Genomic DNA, 18,884 nt, shown 5'->3' on the forward strand with positions numbered 1-18,884 from the left:
ACCCTTACCGCAATCACATCCAGAGAACACGCATAAAATTTACAGGGTTAAGTGAACTTGTGTCATCAGAGGAGACAACAGGACCACGCTTCAGGACGTTAAGCAAAGGCACGGCTTTCGTCCCATGTCTTCACCCAGCCGAGGCCGAAGAGCTCCCACCCACAGCCCGTCCCAGCCAGTGCCATCCGGTAACACAAACACCCAACAGCAACATTTCGTATGCCAGAACACAAGGAAAAAACAAACCAAGCCAAGAAAACTCTTCCTTATTTTAGAGATGATACAATATTTGCCATCACTCATCACCTAAGATTAAGTTCTTGGATACAAAGATGGCTATTTGTCGTAAGAATGCATATTAAGATGGATTTAAGAAAAGCTAGTGTGTGCAGAGGTTAGTGGTTGCCTGTCAAAGCTCTGCAGCTACATCTGTAAAAGAGAAGGCAGCTGCTTTCAAGTAAGGCACGGGGAGGCTGCCGACACGAATTACCGAAGAGAACAGCTTCGAGAACACTAATCAAAAACCGCTGAGAGAGGGAGTTCAGTTTTGTTCTTGTGTGCTATTACTCATTGCTGCAGGGAGGTTTTGATGAGATTCACCACCACGCTTTCCACCTTATCACACTGCTCCTTCTGGCAAAGACCACACCAGGGAGGACAGCGAAGCATCAGGCTAAGATGAGCGATTTCCCCACAGCACAGTTTCACGTCAGGCTGCAGTGTCCCACTCAGTACATATTTACACATCTCCTCGGACATACAATTAACTGCTGAATGTGCCAAAAGGTGATCTTTTAAAGTGGTTAGTTTTCCAACTCTGGTCACGTAAGTCAACATTGTCTCCCAAATACAGGACTCCTGAATAAGCCCCATTCTTCATTTTATTTCTACTCTCTGTAGATATTTATCAAATCTGTATAAATTTACAAAACATTCATGTTCAATGCAGCATGTCAGAAGTTTGCTGTGTTAATAATGGCATTGGGTAGAGAAACAAGCGACTAAGCAGCATTTTGATTGCATCCAAACGTCGAAGCAGAAGGAGAATGAGGCCATCGCCCTATGCCAGCTGTGCCACAACCTAACTCCGTCACTACAGAAATACCTCCCACCGCTCTGTCCACTCAATGAACTCATGAAGAAAAGGACCTCGGGGTCACCACGCCGACCACGAGCCAGCAACGTGCCCCTGCCCCAAAGGCAGCTAATGGTATCCCAGCTGCACCAGGCAGCGCGTTGCCAGCAGGCTGAGTGAGCAGATCCTTCCCTGCTGCTCAGCGCCAGTGAGGCCGCATCTGGAGTGCTGTGTCCAGCGCTGGGCTCCTCAGTGCGAGAGACATGGACCTATGGGAGAAAGCCCAACAAAGAGCCACAGAGATGCTTAAGCGACACTGTCGCACAAGGACAGAGAGAGATCTGGGACTGGTCACCTGGAGAAGGGAAGGCTCAGGGGGACCTTATCCATGTGTATAAAAACACCTTATGGGAAGGGATGAAGAAGAGCGAGCCGGACTCTTCTCCACGGTGCCCTGAGAAGGGCAAGATGCAACGGGCACAAACTGAAACACGTGAAATTCCATCGGAACACACGAAATCTCTTTTTCACTGTAAGGCTGGTCAAACACCGGCACAGGCTGGCAGAGGCTGTGGAGTCTCAGCCTGCGCCGATACTCAAGCCCAGGCGGTACGCGGTCCTGCGCAACCTGCTCCGGCTGACGCTGCTTGGGCCGGGGTTGGCCTGGAGACTTCCAGGGACTCCTCCAGCCTCAGCTGTTCCGTGATTCCCTAATAAGACTGCACAGAAAGGTTCAGCGGCCTCTCACGTCAGAGAGCTCCACTCTGCACCTCAGAGTTGAGAAACATCTCACAGTACTGGTAGGAACTCTAATTTTAAGAGAAATGCACCTCTTTTCAGGGACCCTGTTCAATGGCGAAGCTGTTAACTATACGATCACTCTGTACTATCAAACTAGAGTCAGCTCCTGAAAATCCACCTCGGGCTTGGGTTTCTATTTCAAAATACAAGTTAGGGGAAACAAATTTTTAAATGAAATCTAAAACTTTTCAAACTATAAGAAAATTCTTAAAATCTGGATATGCTGGAAGTTATGCATTAGCTCTGTGCTCATTTCTATGGTAAAGTACACAAGTACAGGTAAAGATATTAAATGTTAGCAGAATAACATTTGTGTCTTCTGACAATCTATAAACAATAGTGCAACGCTTTAATACCATCACAGGCTTAGAAACCTGTTATGTTTAATTGCATTATATTATTTATTGATCTATTTCTGCATCAGCTTATTCACATTCATTTTCAATTAAAACAGAGTATTATATATTTATTCACAAAGTAATAGTTCCAGAGCAGCACTTCCTTATATCTACTTCAAAGCTCTCTACAAAGGAGCCCAAATTTGCACCCTTCTTCATGCTGTTTGGGAGAGTAAGGAACAGAAAAGGAGAGCCAAACCTCTGTCACCCACCCAGGGTCTTTCACTTTTGCTGCACAGCTGAAAGTTTAGCACTATGTTTCCTGATAGGCATTATTGAAATACCTTCTAATTCACATTCTGTTCATTAAACAGTTCAAGGACATTACTTTATTTACTTCTCAGAACAAGAACAACTTGGTTTTCTGTAGCCCAGAAAACTGTAACCCAGCAGAACTGCTGCTTCGTAGAAACGTGAACAACATCAAACCCAGGATAGTTTTATTTTAGCTAGGGTAGGGAAAAGAAAAAAAGGAAACAGAGTGGATTTTTCCTCATAATTTTGCCTCACCCCGCTCCTGAGGTATGACTGTTACATGCAGCCACGAGGGCTATACGCAGGCACACACTTGCACACTCTCTGCGGTTCTAATAAGTTGTCTAAAAATGGGAACTGAAAATTACATCTGCCACCCTGTCCCTAACTCACCCGACAATAATTTCATAGCAAAGCCCTAAGAAAACAGCAAGATTGACTGCTTCTTGGCAGCGTGTCCAAACCGAAGCTCCGGGCTGCGCGTGCACATCACTTTCCTCCCCCCAGCAGTGGAACAGTATTTATGGAGCAATACTGCCCTAGGGGGGAAAAAAAAAAAACCCAATCTGGCTTTAAAGCCGGACGGAGCGGCAGTGCGCAGTCACGCAGGCTCACCGACATCACGGAACGGAGCACGGTCGCTCGGGCCAGGGGAAGTCTGGGTCCGCAGTCAGAGCCGCGCTTTGTGGACCCAGCCGCAAGCCTGGTCCTGGCAGGCCCCTGGAGCAGTGAACCCTTCCTCAGCAGGGCTCTCGTCCTCACGGGAGAGGGCAGCTACGCTCCCCTCCAGTACGCCTGCCGATCTGTGTACCAGCACCCCACTCCCCCCGTGCACAGAGGGCAAGCTGAGGGCTGGCTTCTGCACCCCAGCACCACTGGGCCAGCCCGGGAGTCTTCCAAGACAGAAACAGAGAATTGGGTAGTTACAGCATCCTGGTTAAATCTGCACCACATAATTCAATTTAGAGGGCTAATCCACAATTTATTACCTCCTAAAACATGGGCAGAGGTAGCTGGGTGATGCTTTTCCTTCTCTGAGGCAGCACTGGCAGGCATGAAACAATAAACTGCATCTCACTATATTCAAGATCCTCGAGATACTGTTTGAAAAATTATTTCAAAAATGGAGCTCACAGGGTAGGACAGGCTGAGATGCATTTATATCCTGTTTTTTATGCCCACAACGACTAACTAGGATACATGAAACTTTCTGGATAAACTCATCTTGACTGAAATCTATCCTCTGCAAATATTAAGCCTGCATCAGGACTTCTTTCCATCGGGGGGAGTGAGGAGGGAAACAACTCAGCTCTTCAGTTCACTGATGATGACAAATGCACATAGAATTTGCTGTCTTTTAGTGCACATCAGAAGCACTCACTGCAACAGAAACTATACAGGCCAGCAGCAAAATTGCAAAAACAAAAACCAAAACCAACCACCAAGTTATGCCTGCTCCAGTTACTCACAGAGAAGTTGGGGAAAAAACCGCTCGTGCTAAACCAGTTATTTTCTGAAGTGTCTGCATCCCTCTCTACCTTCTTCTCTCCACGTCTGCCCGCACTGCTACGGCTCTTGCGCCCACAGCTTTCTACAGGTCACTGCCCGGGTGGCTCCCACAGTCCCACCGCAGCCCCAGCCTCCAGGCGAACCAGCCCGCAGGCGCCAGCAGCCCCCAGCCCCGCTCTCTGGACCCCAGCAGCAGGGAGAAGGAGCTCACCCCCCACCGCGGGGCACGGGGCAGGGCGGCTGCCTCGCCGAGGGGCACCCACCCGCACCCGTGGGGACACAGCAGACCATCCCCAACTGACCATTTGAGGAAAACGGCCCCAGAGACGCCGGCTGCCATTAGCCGGGGTCGGCTTACCTTTTCAGCCCCAGCACACAGTCCACGGTGAGGGTCCCCGGCGCCAGGCAGCTGCGGTCCCATCCTTCCCGCTGCAGCCACGTGATGCACCGCAGCCACGAGCTGCCACGCGGCTCCGATCACACGCTCATTTGCAGGCAAACCACCTCCCCGCACCAACCCGCAGCCCTTCCGTAAGCAAACCCACGCCATCAGGGCATGGCAAGCGGGAAAAGGCACCACAGCAGCCACTACTTAAGTCAGCTTAAACCGCCGTGGGTTTGCACCTAAGGGTGCCAGAGCCAGCCCTCTCGGAAGGGACCAAGATGGCTGCTCACTGCATCAACATGTGTTGCTCATCCGCAATTACTGTTCTGAACTCGTTATCACCTGTACCGATCACATACACACACCTGGCTGCTCCAGCACTGGCCTGCCGCAGTGGGGGCTGCCTTCCAGGAGAAATGCTTCTGGAAGCTTCCTTCCTTTTGACACGGTTATGTCAGCGTCAGGATCACCTCACAGCAGACATCAATAAAAAAATAACTGTTGTGCTACCGAGACATGCAAAATGTCCTTCCAGGGTTTCTCAGGGCAAAAAGCATTGTCTGTAGCACTTGTATTCCCTATTTCCTTGGTCTTCACTTCCACAAAACATGGAGGATATTCTTAACCATAAATTATGATTTTATTTATGTATTTATTTTTACCAGGTAGGTGAAAATATGGACAACTACAAGAGAAGCGAGTAAGCAGTTGGGACAAAAGGTAAAGCTGCAGAGAAAGACTACTGTCTCTCAAAATTGTTTTTGTTTTCCACTTACATAAAGTATTGGTTCAACCGTAATTCCTGTGAAAGCAAAAAGTCGCTGTGGGGTCTTTACAAGTGCAAAACCCCCACGTACTGGACAAATGCAGAACAGAAAGATGGTCCATGACCCTACGAGGGGACAACCCAAGCACGAGATGAGATACAACAGACACAAATGGGTGAACAGAAGGAAACAAGAAACAGCACCAGACAGTGCGACAGGGTATGTATCAGCACTGGTCCCTCTGACTATTAGCCAGGCATCCACAAGCTTCACCACCAAAAGGGAGTTTTATGATGACCAACACAGCTGAAGGACAGTAGGCAAAACCTCGTTTAAAAACGTAATGGATTACTGAGGGAGCCAGAGCTCACAGAGCAGTCGCTGACAGAAGCCCACAACCCCAGACGACAGAGAGCAGCAGTTTCAAAGAAAGCAGGGTGAGGTGGTCAAAGCAGCAAGTTAGGGAAATTGGTCCCTCTGCAAGGAAGGAATCAACATCTACCAACCCAAGCAAGACAAATACGATGGGGAAGTAACTGAGATGTGGGACGGTGAGAGGCAAGCAGGGCTCCAACTTATTCATCTATGCTGAAGACATTTGCAAACTTCACAGCCTGGACGCGCAGTCACAAGCGACGCAGGCGTGCGACACGGGCAGCGACACTGCTGTGAACAGCGTAACGTGAGGCACCGCAGGGCTCAAGCCCAAGGAAGAGATGAAGAGCTCTGGGTAAGTTTGAGCTGAAGGCTAGACAGCCACGAGAGATCCAAACCAAAACCATGGCATGTAACTTGGACAAGACAAGACCACAAGACCACCATTTAGACTCACGTGCTAGCAGCACAGACACGCCTGCACCTGTAACTGCAGATGGGAAAGCGTGTATGGGAAAAGGGCAAAGTCCAGGATGGCCAGAAACAGATTCTTGTGTTTGCCTGGCTGCTAGGAATACACCAAGTTCATAGCTCTATATGCAAAAAAATAAGTTATCTGGCAGCAATACCACTTCCTAGCCGTTACCCTTTTCTTGCGGCCCTGCTCTCTGCCTTTCCAGGACACTTCATCCAGCTCTCCGTTTCTTAGGGCCTCCTTCGTACCTCAGGACGGTGGAGGGAAGACTACCTTGGAAAAGGACAGGACAGGAAACAGAACATCACAGAGCCCTCAGCTGGTCGCTCCCGCTTCAGAGCGAAACGCCCAGTCAGGTCACTCGGTGGCATCAAGGAGGACAGGTGGAAGGAGGGAATCCCCAGCCCCGCTGCCCAGAATCCTACCTCCGCATGGGCAGTGCTACTGTCCTGTTCGGGGACAGAGCTGTGGGTCCTTCCCGTTTACACCACGTTTCACCTTACTGGTTCTGTTCTCGACGCTCTGAATGGCACAGGGAGAGATACTGCGCACCTCCAGGGTACACGGTCTGTTATCAGTAACAACCTCCCAGGGAGGCTGTGGAGTCTCCTTCTCTGGAGACATTCAAGACCCGCCTGGACAAGGTCCTGTGCAGCCTGCTGTAGGTGACCCTGCTTCAGCAAGGGGTTGGACTGGGTGACCCACAGAGGTCCCTTCCAACCCCTACTATTCTGTGATTCTGTGATTTGAGTTCATTAAGCTGCAGTGTTTAACGCAAAGGCTTAAGCAAAACTTTACAAGTTAATGATTGAGCAGCGACTTTATTTCGCAATGTAAGATGCAAGATGTCCCTCACAAGATGCTTTAGTATTTTCTTCTTTTAAGGCAGTAATTTCTGCCTTCCTTTTACTCAGCCCCACAGAGTAGCGTATGATTATGAGACAAGTGGTTTTTTTCAAAACAAAATGAAAATGCCTGTCCTCATATTGTTTCTTTAATAAAAAATGGTTTTACTGCTTCTTCAGAAAACAGGAAAATTTTCCTTTTTGAAAGGAGAAAGAAATATTGAATTGCAATAGATGATTCTGAATTTACAGGAATGAAGTCTCACTGGCACTTCAGTGAAAAGGTGCCAGAGCAGTAAAACTTGTTCAACTCCTTTGGGAGATCTGCAGAGGTCTGAGAGAGACACCAACACAACCTAAGCCCTAATACTCATTAAACAAAGACTGAAAACAGAGTAAGAGCCATCTGAAGTCTAAAGTGCCGGACATCCTTAAATGTGTATATACAGTCCTAGGGCTGAAAATTTTGGACAGAAAGAAATACTTCATACACAAAAGAAAAACTCCACAGAAGAAAGCTTCTCCAAGCCAGAGAGAGCTGGTTTAGCATCGCTCTTGCAAACGAAGGCTAAGCCAGCGGGACCCTTCTAATGAAACACCACCCCTGGCTGTTGTGTGCTTGCCGTAACTGCAAGACGAAAACACAGTTACAGGCTCACACTGCACAGCAGAGTAGCAACGGCTATGTTCATCCATCAGACAATTATGCAGGGGCTGTTGATTAGTTCAAATGAAGTAGAAATAAACATAAAATGCATCTTGGGAAACGGTCAGATGTGGACAATCTTCCAACTATAAGATGAGGTATCACTAAGTCTAGGAGGAAAAACTAAAGTATATAAAACTATAAACTATATAAAAAAGTAGAACCTGCTGATCATTTCAGTCCATTCCGCTTAAGGATTTAATGTGATCAGTAGGTGAGGAAGAAAAGAGAAGTTCTGCCTCACCAATTCAAGACTGAAAGGTTTTCCTTAGATGTTGTCCACATGCCCCTTTTTCTTTTAAGGCCATCAGATTCGGGTAAACTAGTCGACCACAGTAGATGGCAGGCAGGTGGACAAAACTGAGCGGCTGAATATGGGCCCTTCCTTTTTCAAACAGTGAGAAACATTTTAATTTTTCTATCTGTACACAGAAACTTTTCCACTGAGCAACGATCTGCGAAAATTACTTTTCACTATGACATTATAAACTTCAGGAATTATTACTAAGTCCTCTTCCTCATTAGCAAGACTGCATTCTTGAATAAGCAGTATTCCTCCATGTACAGGTAGTGAACTATATACCCCGTGCATCCTGAAGAACTTACTACGTGCAGATGGGCAAAACCCTGCTGGTTTGGGCGAGAATCACAAAAGCCACCCCAGCGAAGGCAGAGGCCATCTCTGGTGCCCTCTGCTGCCAGCCACCACGAGCGGGACCAGCACCGGCACCGGCCACGGCTGCTGCACGGGGAGTCCCTGCGCACCCACACTGCCGCCAGCCCCTGCTTGGCGTCATGGCCGCTGCGTCCGCTCAACCCGCACCCCGACACACCGCTGCGCCCACCCAACCCGCACCCCGACACACCGCTGCGCCCGCCCAACCCGCACCCCGACACACCGCTGCGCCCGCCCACCCCGCACCCCGACACACCGCTGCGCCCGCCCAACCCGCACCCCGACACACCGCTGCACCCACTCAACCCGCACCCCGACACATCGCTGCGCCCACCCAACCCGCACCCCGACACATCGCTGCGCCCACCCAACCCGCACCCCGACACATCGCTGCGCCCACCCAACCCGCACCCCGACACACCGCTGCGCCCACCCAACCCGCACCCCGACACATCGCTGCACCCACCCAACCCGCACCCCGACACATCGCTGCACCCACCCAACCCGCACCCCGACACATCGCTGCGCCCACCCAACCCGCACCCCGACACATCGCTGCGCCCACCCAACCCGCACCCCGACACACCGCTGCGCCCACCCAACCCGCACCCCGACACACCGCTGCGCCCACCCAACCCGCACCCCGACACACCGCTGCGCCCACGCCGCAGCCCAGGGCGCCTGCACTCCACTCACCAGCGCCAGGCAAAATCAACACTACTGCTTCCCAAAGAAAAATACCTATTATCCACCATCTTTCTTCTAAGCAGGCCTTGATCTCTTCTGACATCACCCTCTTCTACCGCTAGTCACACATTTTGGACAAGTCCTTTGTTTCGCTGCCCCATCAAACGCTTTCTTGAAGCAGAGCCCGAAACATTTTCTGTGACTGCAGCCTGAGACTACGTGCCCAGAACTCCTGGCTCGTTCATTTGAGAGGTTTGCACCTCCGGAACTCCCCCCGACAGGGTATCGGCAGCAGTCGCACTCTGGCACAGGTGCCATTTTGCACTACTGAAACCTTTCTCCAAAAATTACTTCTATGCATCTAGCTAATGTAATGTTTTACTGGGTAAGATTTTTGACTAATGGCTGATGTCAAAATCCATTTTGTTAGGCCCACCACAGAAAGTAACTTCAGAGCTTGAGTTCTGTCTATTTTTACACACAGTAAATAATTTTAAAGGAAACAGAAGTTACGGGTAAAACCCTTCCGCGCTGAGCCGCGTACCGAAGAGGCAGCAGAGCAAGCGTCCCCGCTCTCTCGGACAGCACTGTGAAGAGGCAGCTCATTCTGAGCCAGATTGTTTCTCACAAATTAACCGAATGCCTTTTTAAAATATTCACTTCAGGTCATCTGTGTGTGCTTGGCACAGGAGATATCAGTACGAGGAGGGGAACGGGCTGATTTTAAAACCCAGCTCCAAGGTAGCAAGTCGCTAGGGGGGACGGTGCCAGGGGTGTAGCTGTCAGCAGAATTTTGCTGTTAGTTAAAACAGGATCTACCATAACTCGAACTGGACTAGAAGCAGTGACAGTGGACTTCAAGGAACAGCTGAAAGGTAAACATCTGCTGCCTTTGTCATCTGCAAGGCATATTCACAGCCACCCGTGCTCGCCTTCCATTGCCAGTCCACAGTAACAGCATACCGACGAATTCAGGAATTCGGCCACGTTTCAAGCAGCCTTGCTCTCAACAGGAGTACACGGTATGACTCAAAATACCACCAGAAGCCTGGAGCCCGCATACCCTAGCACTAACACCACCACTGCTCAATCACCGACCGCAGACACGGGCAACCAGAGCAGGGCAGAGCCTTGCATCCCGGCAGCGCCCTGCAGGCTGCTGGATTTTCAGGGTAGAGCAGGCAAAAGCAATAAACCCAGAGGCAACCCATAATAAGCTCCCATGTCATTAGAAGTGTAGCTTCTTCTTAATGAAAAAACATCCGTAATTTAACTGAAAAGCACTTTACCTTTTTCAGCTTCCAGCCAGCCACAATTTCCACTTACTTCGTGATGTAGAAGGCAAAAGCAGCAGCTAAGAAACTCCACCAGATCTACCCAATTACAGTGTACACAAGTCTGTATTTCTTTCCCAAACTGTTCAATAAGAACACCCACACCATAGTATCTTATCTCACACAACCAGTAATAACCAGAGGACATTTTCTTCTCATTTACGCGTACGCATTCCCCTTCACCACTCGTGAGTGCATTTGTGTGCACGTGCGGAAACTGCCTTTATAAGCAGCGTGTCACCGCTGTGCCCAGTGACCCAGCAGCCATCCCAGGGCCACCTTCCAAGTGCTGTATTTTACCTAGCTATATTTTTTAAAAGTGGAAGAAAAGACCTAATCAAAAACCCAAGTCTACACTGGACATACCTTCAGGGAAAGACATAAACTTGTCCACTGAAGCAGATGGTGCTCAGCAAACAGACCAAGTCACCAGAGAAGTAATTCTTAGATTTCAGTAATGTGATAAACGCATCCAGGAGAGGAAATTTCATTTTATGTGCCAAGGTTCTCTAGGCAGTGACTGCATTTGCGTCCAGTCACTCACACAGTGCAGCGTCAGCCATGATGATACTCATAGCATCATTCCTAATGTGCGAGTAAAAACAAAATAGTAATAAGTAATAATTGTTCAGTATGTTGCATAACTAAGATTAATTATATTATAATCTGCATTACACTTAATTACATACAAGAATACAAATACTAGCTGAATTCATTGAGACATTACATTTACAAAGTTGAGAGGGAATTGAAAGAAATGTAAAATAATAATGTATATATTAAAATACAGTATACGTCAGGTGGTAAATATATGTGCCTATGCACTAGAGAGCAGCAAGCTTGTATGTGCCTTTCAGAGCTAAGCATGCAAAGCTAATACTAGACTCACAAAACTCCAGTCTGCAGTATCTATTGGCCATCAGTATATATCAGACTTGTAATTTTGCAGAACTCAACATAAAACAGGATATAAAAGCCACCTCTGTCTACACTGACTGGCCACTTAGAGCCACCTCCGCTAAAACTACGTAGACAAAACCCAACACGTGTAACCACCGCCTCGGCTCATGGCCTCCACTTCATTCTACACACTAGTACATTTCATGTCATCGTAATCATAATTCCATACACTTCTCAACTCTTCTATATCAGTATCTACTACCGAAATGATTTCATAAGCCTAAAAGAACTCCAAAAAAGCAAAATGAAAAGCACTGAGCTCGTTTTATTGTTACAGTCTTCAGAAGAAAAATACTGGTTTCTGTAGCGCTCGACACTGGCAGGAGACTTTCCTTGGATCTAATGAGGCACGAAACGCCTTTCAGACTCCGCAAGCCTCCAGGCAATGTTTTGTAATGGTAACGTTGATTAAAAACGGTAAGGAAAACCCCCTGAGATGCCAGCCACAGTGTATGCCTTGTAGTGAATCGTTCACAGTTACCCGGTAACTCACCGCCCTGCCCCAGCATTACGCCCTGCGGGACCCTGCCACGCAGCGGGCACGCCAGCTGCGGGGACGTAGCTCTGCCATGCCAGCACCTCTCAAACGACTGCAGACTAACTCCTTCGAAAACGTTTGGCAGTCACTTCACCGTCGTGCTCCCAGAAAGAACATTACAAAGATCAGGAATTTGTCCTCAACACTTGATTTAGTTTCTGAAAACAGACAAAAAAACCAAACCCAAACGTATCTGTCCACAACCCAGAAGCGCCGCTTAGGAACGTCAAGCAGAAATCCCGATGCTCCCCAGCATGTGGGATACCACGAGCGTGTCCAAGTCCCCAGACCGTGCTGCTGCGCCTTCGGGTGCCGACGACCGCTCTCCTCCCTGCTGTGACCGCGGCAAGCACACAGCGCAACGCCAGCAGCCAGCCCTGTCCGAGCCTACGCAGGGACCAGTCACCAGGCGTTTGCCTCTGCTCTCCGCGTGTATTTTCCAAAGCGAGGCCCGTCGCCCCGCACGCTCCCGGGGCAGAGCCCACTGACGGTGCGGAGCAGCCTCAGAGCTTCGCTCCAGCGCATCCCCCGTGCCCTCCTCGCTGATGCACGCCCTCGGCCACCGCGGCAGCTCCCTGCCATCCCCGCACCTCCGCGCAGGGACGGCCGCCCGGCCCGACGCCACAGCGCTGGGCTGCTGCCCCGGCAAAGCCGGTGCCGAGCCCGCTGCCGACACAGCCGCAGCCTCCCGGGGCAGCAGAGCCAGCTCTGGGGCCGCCAGTCTCCAGCCACGGCGGTAGGAACAGGCACGAGGGCGGCAAGCGGAGCCACGGGGAGACCAGCTGCTGCAAGACGCCTTCGGCACAAGCACGGAGAGGGCTCCTGGGAGCAGAAGCGCGAACTCGGCCGCTCCTCCTTCAGCCCGCCGCACTCGTGGGCGCACCAAGCGGTGTCTGCACCTACCAAGAAGGCCCTCAGCACGGCCCACACCGTTATCTCGCCTTGGACACATCTGCTGAGCGCGGTCTGAGGTGCCACGCACTGCCTAGCAGCCAGCGCCCACAGATTCACGACTGACTTTCACACCAGATGCCAGCCTGTGGCTGCGCGCTACAACTTACGCCACCGCAGAAATGAACTTGGAAGAGACTTGTGGCCTCACAGAAACTATTTATGGGAGAGGGAAACAACGGAATGTCAGGGTCTATGTCTGCACCAAGAGAAGAAAACACACAGACAGCATTAGTTACTGCTATTTTTTTAAGGGATCCTGAACATACACTGCATAGTAAAATACTACGTGTACAGCTCTCACACCCACAAATTTCCCTTCTTTTCCTCTTGCGTAGCTCAAACATTACACGTTTCTCCTCTACCGCCCCAAATGAGAATTTCATCACGTACACCGCACCGGGCCTCCACAGAGCTGCTAATGGGGCAGCTACTACACAACACACTCTCAGCAGCTATGTCTGAACAACACCATCCGTAGCAACCGAAATCACAGTTAAGCATCAAGCAGCATGAAATGTCAGTATCTCACCAAGGTATGTAAGGCCCCTAAAACAAACAGAAAAATTAAACTGGAACTTTAGCCAAAAAAAGAAAGCTTTCTGAAAGCCTGCCAACACAGCGATACAAGCAGTTCACTAAGTTCACAATACACGATGCTGCTAGTCTCAACTTTTCCTAAAGGACTGTTTAAAAGAAAGTTAAAAACATCAGTTGGGAATATGTTTTTAACTCTCTGTTTTTATGGAGATCTTACTGACCTGAGACCAATTTAAATATTTAAGGGCCACATCAGTAGAACTCAGTTCAAATTTCACTCAGTTTTAACTTTGTGCATTTTGAAAGACAAAAGATATTTTCACAATTTATCAACTCCTAAGCAAATTTTAGTAGTTCTTTTGAACACGCCACCTTAAATATTTACAAAAGTTCTACGAGAAGTACGGCCAGAGGAGATAGTACAATGCCGGGGATTCAGCTGTAAAGTTTCCAATGTATCCTTTAACGAATCAAACGAACACTAAAAAGATTCCCACTCCTCTCAGATTACTCCTGTGAATTTGCCACAGCACTTCAATATTTCTACACAGTTCCTCTTAATGAGCAGATTCAGTATTTCAACCACTAGCTTTGCTTTTTTCCAAAGAAGTGCTAAAATTTAAGACTCTGGAAATAATTCAGAAACAAAATCCAGCCAATGAAATGTATCAAGGAAACCGAAAATCTGTAATTGTAGGAAAAGGCCAAATTAAAGGAGGTCTAGAGAAAGCATAGTTAGCACACAACTGTGGCAACTCCAGGGTCAGCATCTGCACCAGCAGCCTTGCCTTCTCGGGGCCTGAGCCGCTCCTCCCTCTCGCTGTGGTACGGCAGCAGCTCAGCGCCAGCTGCAGGACTCGGGGCAGGTGCTGCTGGTGCGAGCGAGCAGCGGGGCTCCTACGGTGCGGCCCAGCAGCACTGTTAACAGCACCACCCCGGATCTCCTCAGCGAGCACTACGTGCCCAACTACATCTACACATCAGCTGCTGCTGTTGTTGCTTATGGTCAGCATCAAAAGCTGGTCCTCACAATAGCAAATTTGGGGAAAGAAAATATGAAAGCTTTGTCTTACCATATTCTGCACACAGCTACCAAAGGAACGTTTGTTGCAAATTTCACAAAAAAAAAAAAAATCAAAGTTGATTAAACTTTTAATTGCTGCTTTCATGTAGTTTCAAGCCAGATATGCAAGCTAATGAACAATTTGTAAGCATCATTAAACCAATACAGGAAAATCCACAGGGAGACTCATTTATACATTAAGAAATCAGCCATTTTGATAACAGCTAAATTGGATACCACTAATCTCAATCCGATAAAAAACTTCTGATTAGAGCATTTGCAGTAAAGAATTTCCTCATGCGTAGGCTTGAGATAGCAAGAACATCAAACCTGAATTAACCTTCGGGAGGGGGACGGGGGAAGGGTGTGGAATCAATGCTTTCTGGTCCATTTTGGCTTCAGAACCAGCTTCTCCCTCAAGTATGACCTGATCTGATGCTTTAGGTCATTGCACAGCAAGCCTAGACTTGGAGAACAGCTATTCCTACATCTGTGACTAATTCTTTCAAAACAAAGGACTTAAGAACACACATACTTGAGAACGTAACTTACCTTATCTTGCCATTTGACCATTTAGAACCAGTTTTCTTGTTTGACAATTGTCATTTCGGCCAAAGACCCGTGCAAACTATGGTCTGTTCGCCCTATCTGTTGATAAGCAGATGAACAGGGAAGCAGTCATATGAAGACTGCCTTAGGCACTCCAGAAACTTCTCTTTTCCCTCTTAAGTCCCCGGTTTAAAACTCAAGGTGGTTCAAGGCTCAGCTGGAACTAAAACCTGGACTTGCCACAGCCTAACAGAAAAGCACTCTGTCAGCACAGTTCACTCTGAACTCCATTCTGCACTAGTACTTACTGCTAGCCTTCTCGTGGCACAGGCAGAACAGGAGAAAATGCTTTGATCGCCTTTCTCTCCAAAAGGTGGACTCAATGCTCCTTACAGGTCCCTTCCAGCTTGAGATGTTCTACGCTTCCAAGGTACCGCCCTTAGGAACTGCAGCAGTGGCAGCTGGATACGTCCAAGACCAAGACAACTCACCGTCTGGCTACCTAGTCAGACTTCGCGATGCCTGGCACCGAAAGCCAGCAGGGAAAGCGGAACTTCCCCCAAATAAGACAGAGGGAACAGCTGGCTTTTGGTCTTTCTTGCATCATGTAGGGCACACGGGGAGACAGCTGGGATTCATTTTAAGTATTGCCAAACACTGCCAAAGTTTGAGGTGCTCCTCACACGCTCACAGAGCGGAGGCAGACGGTGAACTCTGAACGGCTCCGTACGGTGGGAGAGGGCACGAACAGGCACTGCTGTGATTAATGGCTTTCTTGCCAACACACAGCCCGTAATTTGCACTGCTTGTAATCAAGTAATAGGATCTCTCATCACTTTTATGAACAATCAATTACAAAGCGTCCTTGCTCTAAGTTTATTCTGTTTAAATGCGTAAATCTGTCAATGCAGAACACCTACCTGGCTCCAAAGATGTCTTTTTTCGCTAGGTCAATGCCAGAAACCACCTTCACCCTTAGGATACGAGACTCCTCCTGTTAACAAAAAAGAAAATAGGTTTAATGTTTATTCTCTAACTCATTGTGAAGATGGCAAGAGGTTAAGCTGTGAATAAACTCTCAGCCTTCAGCTAGCAGGAGTCTCTCCCAGGTAGGACTTGGAAAAGAAAAGCCTCTTGGAAGGAGGCATACACTTTACGTGCTAAGGAATAGCCCGAATCCAAACGTGAAGAGCATCCAACTCTGGTCAGACCTGTCAAGAGTTAAATAAAAGCCGAATAAGAGTAGATTAACAGTAATAACATCATAGTAATAATAATGTAACAATAATAGTAATAAAAGTATTAGACAATTTGCTAAGCAGGGCCACTTCAAATCCTTAATGATCCATACTCCACAGAAATTCATTCTGCTTAGACTCTAAAGCTGTCTCTTCAAACACAAGGGAAAATATTCATAACGTTTTTGTCCAATAATGCTAATACCTCTTGGTGAGAGAGATGCCCACGGTTTAAAAAAAAGGATGCAAGATTAAAAATACAACCTTAAAATGACATCATTTAAACCTGTCTCATCACTTGGTATATACAGAGCTCAAAACCAGCTCTCAATGACACACGGTAATTTCTGCAGACGCGTATTACTAAGAGATCAACCTAATGCTCAGTTTATCGCTTCACTGCATTCAGCTCCTGAGGAACATTGGTATAAAGGGTAGTTTTACTTTTTTTTTCCATGCTGTTTGACCAGTTTATTTTTGCTACAGAAAGAGGCCACCAAAATTAAATCTGGAAAGGATCCTACAGAAACAGGTTCCGCAGTCACCCGTATCAGTTCTGCCTTCTCCTCTGATAAGCCTTCCAGAACTGCAAGACACAAGATTCAATTACAGTAATTTGAGACTCCGTTCCCTGAAGCTTGCTCAGAAAACAATAACATTTTCCCACAGGTTTATTCTGGCATGACGATACTACACCTACTCTATTTGCTTTAGAGCTCAAGGCGAGACACAGATTTGTGAGCTGAATCCGAGATTTTTGAGATCATTAGGAAGGTCAGAACCACCACAGCAGCAAAGCCCTACCTGTCCAGGCTAATGCCATTCCTCTGGAAGGAGTCAGACACAGATTACTTCAGAGAACAAAAAGCAAAGGTCTCACTGAACCTGTCTGCAGGGCAAGTTTCATCCTGACACACATCCTACCGTAGTAATTGTGCTGCATTAAAACAAAAGCTTGAGGATTTCAACCCTTGCTGAAAATCTGTTTGTTGGTATCCTTCCCAGCAGCACTTCACCCTGTCCAAAGTAGTTTCCAATTAGGAAGACAGGACGCCTTCCCAGAAGAGCCTAACGCTTACCAGATAGACGAACAAAACAGTATGTGAAGAAGAACAAGTCAATCATGTTATGTTCATGCACACTGAAATTTTTTTTCCATATGTTAACTCTTTTCAATCTGCTAACGTTGCTGCAACATGCTTGGTAGAGTGCTTCTAATAGACAAAAGGCAACGAAATTGCAAACTGCGATCAAGAAAATTCCTTCATTAAGAGAAGGCAGCACAGAAAAAAGACACGTAGACTACTCTGACCTTACCGAAGGAGAACTGGAGGAAAAGAGGTTGTAATACTAAGTAGAGAGGGACAGAAAGAGGGATTTCTGACAGTTACTGTATTATTAATGCTACTCAGACTTCCTCCCACAAAGTCCAACACCAGCTTTGCCAGAGTGGCATCTTATTTCTGTACTAAAATTTCCTCTGCATATTAACTGAATCAAAACCCCCCCATATTTAAAAAAACCAAAAAACAAAAAACAAAAAAAAACCAAAACAAAAACACCACAGAGCAGAAGGAAGTCCAGCTGTGCGAGGCTCCCCAATTCAGGTTCTGCAGGATACAAAAGACGATGCTCCAGACCATCTAAACTGAGAGATTCTCAAAAACTATACCTGAAGTTTCACTTCAGACTTTAAGTACACCAGAAGACCCTGTTCCCTCCGCACATTCAGGCCCTCAGCCTCCGCTAAATATTTCATCTTGCCAAGCATAAACAATGCTTTTGCAAATGTTTGTTCAAATTTTCATATTCATAAAATGTATGGAATGGCTTAAAAAAAGAATTAAAAGGCATCAATTAGTAACAAGGCCTCACCTATACACCCTCAAATTTTTTCCTTCAGTCAGTAAGATACTGATTTTGATAACACCTACTGTATACAAGGAGTAAGGTGAATTTTGGATGATGGAACATCCTTCTGCAGAACATGACAATGTCAGTATTCTGAACCATACAAGCAGCTGTGCAGACAGCTCATCTGTAAAATAACTCTCTTGTAATGCACTGAACTCCTTTCTGTATCGTTTTGTCTAAAAGCACTCCCAGAAGCAGCATCACACCATGGGTGCATTCCTGCGCACACACACGCATACAAAGCTTAACACGAGAATATTCTGATACACACAGCCTCCAGCGACACAGATGGAGGGTTCCCACGTTCAGCTTGCCAGGCATCACCACGGGCAGCAGCAGGAGCCAGCGGCAGCTCGCAGCTTCCCAGGCTGCGCACGGGCTGACAGCTCCCATCCGTAGGGATCCCCCCCTCTGCCTCAGCTGGGAACGCTGCTGGGCAACAGCAAGACTGAAGGGCAGGGGGGGAGAAGAAAAAAAAAAAGTTTTCATATTCTTATGCCTGCTCCTTGTGTCCCAGTTTCTTCATTTATCTCTAAGTATGCTGTGCCTACGTAAAGAAAGGAGTTAAATTTTCACAGCAATAGAGAGGTAATCTCACCTCCTTATCCACCAGAAAAATCAGATAAAGGATTGCTTGGCTAGGCACAGTGAGAGACTTGAAACACTGAGCACCAATTACCTGACACAAGTTTCCACCCACCCTTCTCTGAAAAGAAAACTGGGATTTGGTTTTGGTTTTCTTGTAAACCCAGGGCTCAGTGACAGAGGGTAGCCAAGACAAGATCACTAAGTGTGGAAAAATCTCGAGTGAGAAGACCCAGGATCCAAACCTCAAATACAGTG

The 18,884-nt window shown here is 47.6% G+C and overlaps 1 protein-coding gene across 3 annotated transcripts in view; it reads right to left on the bottom strand.

Annotated features, from left to right (window-relative positions):
* The window catches only part of LOC104328496 (NEDD4 like E3 ubiquitin protein ligase), a 170,418-nt gene that overhangs the window by 118,367 nt on the left and 33,167 nt on the right, over positions 1-18,884 (bottom strand). For all 3 annotated transcript variants that reach the window (XM_075446699.1, XM_075446698.1, XM_075446697.1), the window contains exon 2: positions 15,810-15,883. In XM_075446699.1, the coding sequence (XP_075302814.1) occupies positions 15,810-15,883 (74 nt within the window). The remainder of the gene's footprint in view (positions 1-15,809; positions 15,884-18,884) is intronic.

The sequence above is a fragment of the Opisthocomus hoazin genome, chromosome W (genome assembly GCF_030867145.1).
Source record: "Opisthocomus hoazin isolate bOpiHoa1 chromosome W, bOpiHoa1.hap1, whole genome shotgun sequence".
Classification (NCBI taxonomy): Eukaryota; Metazoa; Chordata; class Aves; order Opisthocomiformes; family Opisthocomidae; genus Opisthocomus; species Opisthocomus hoazin.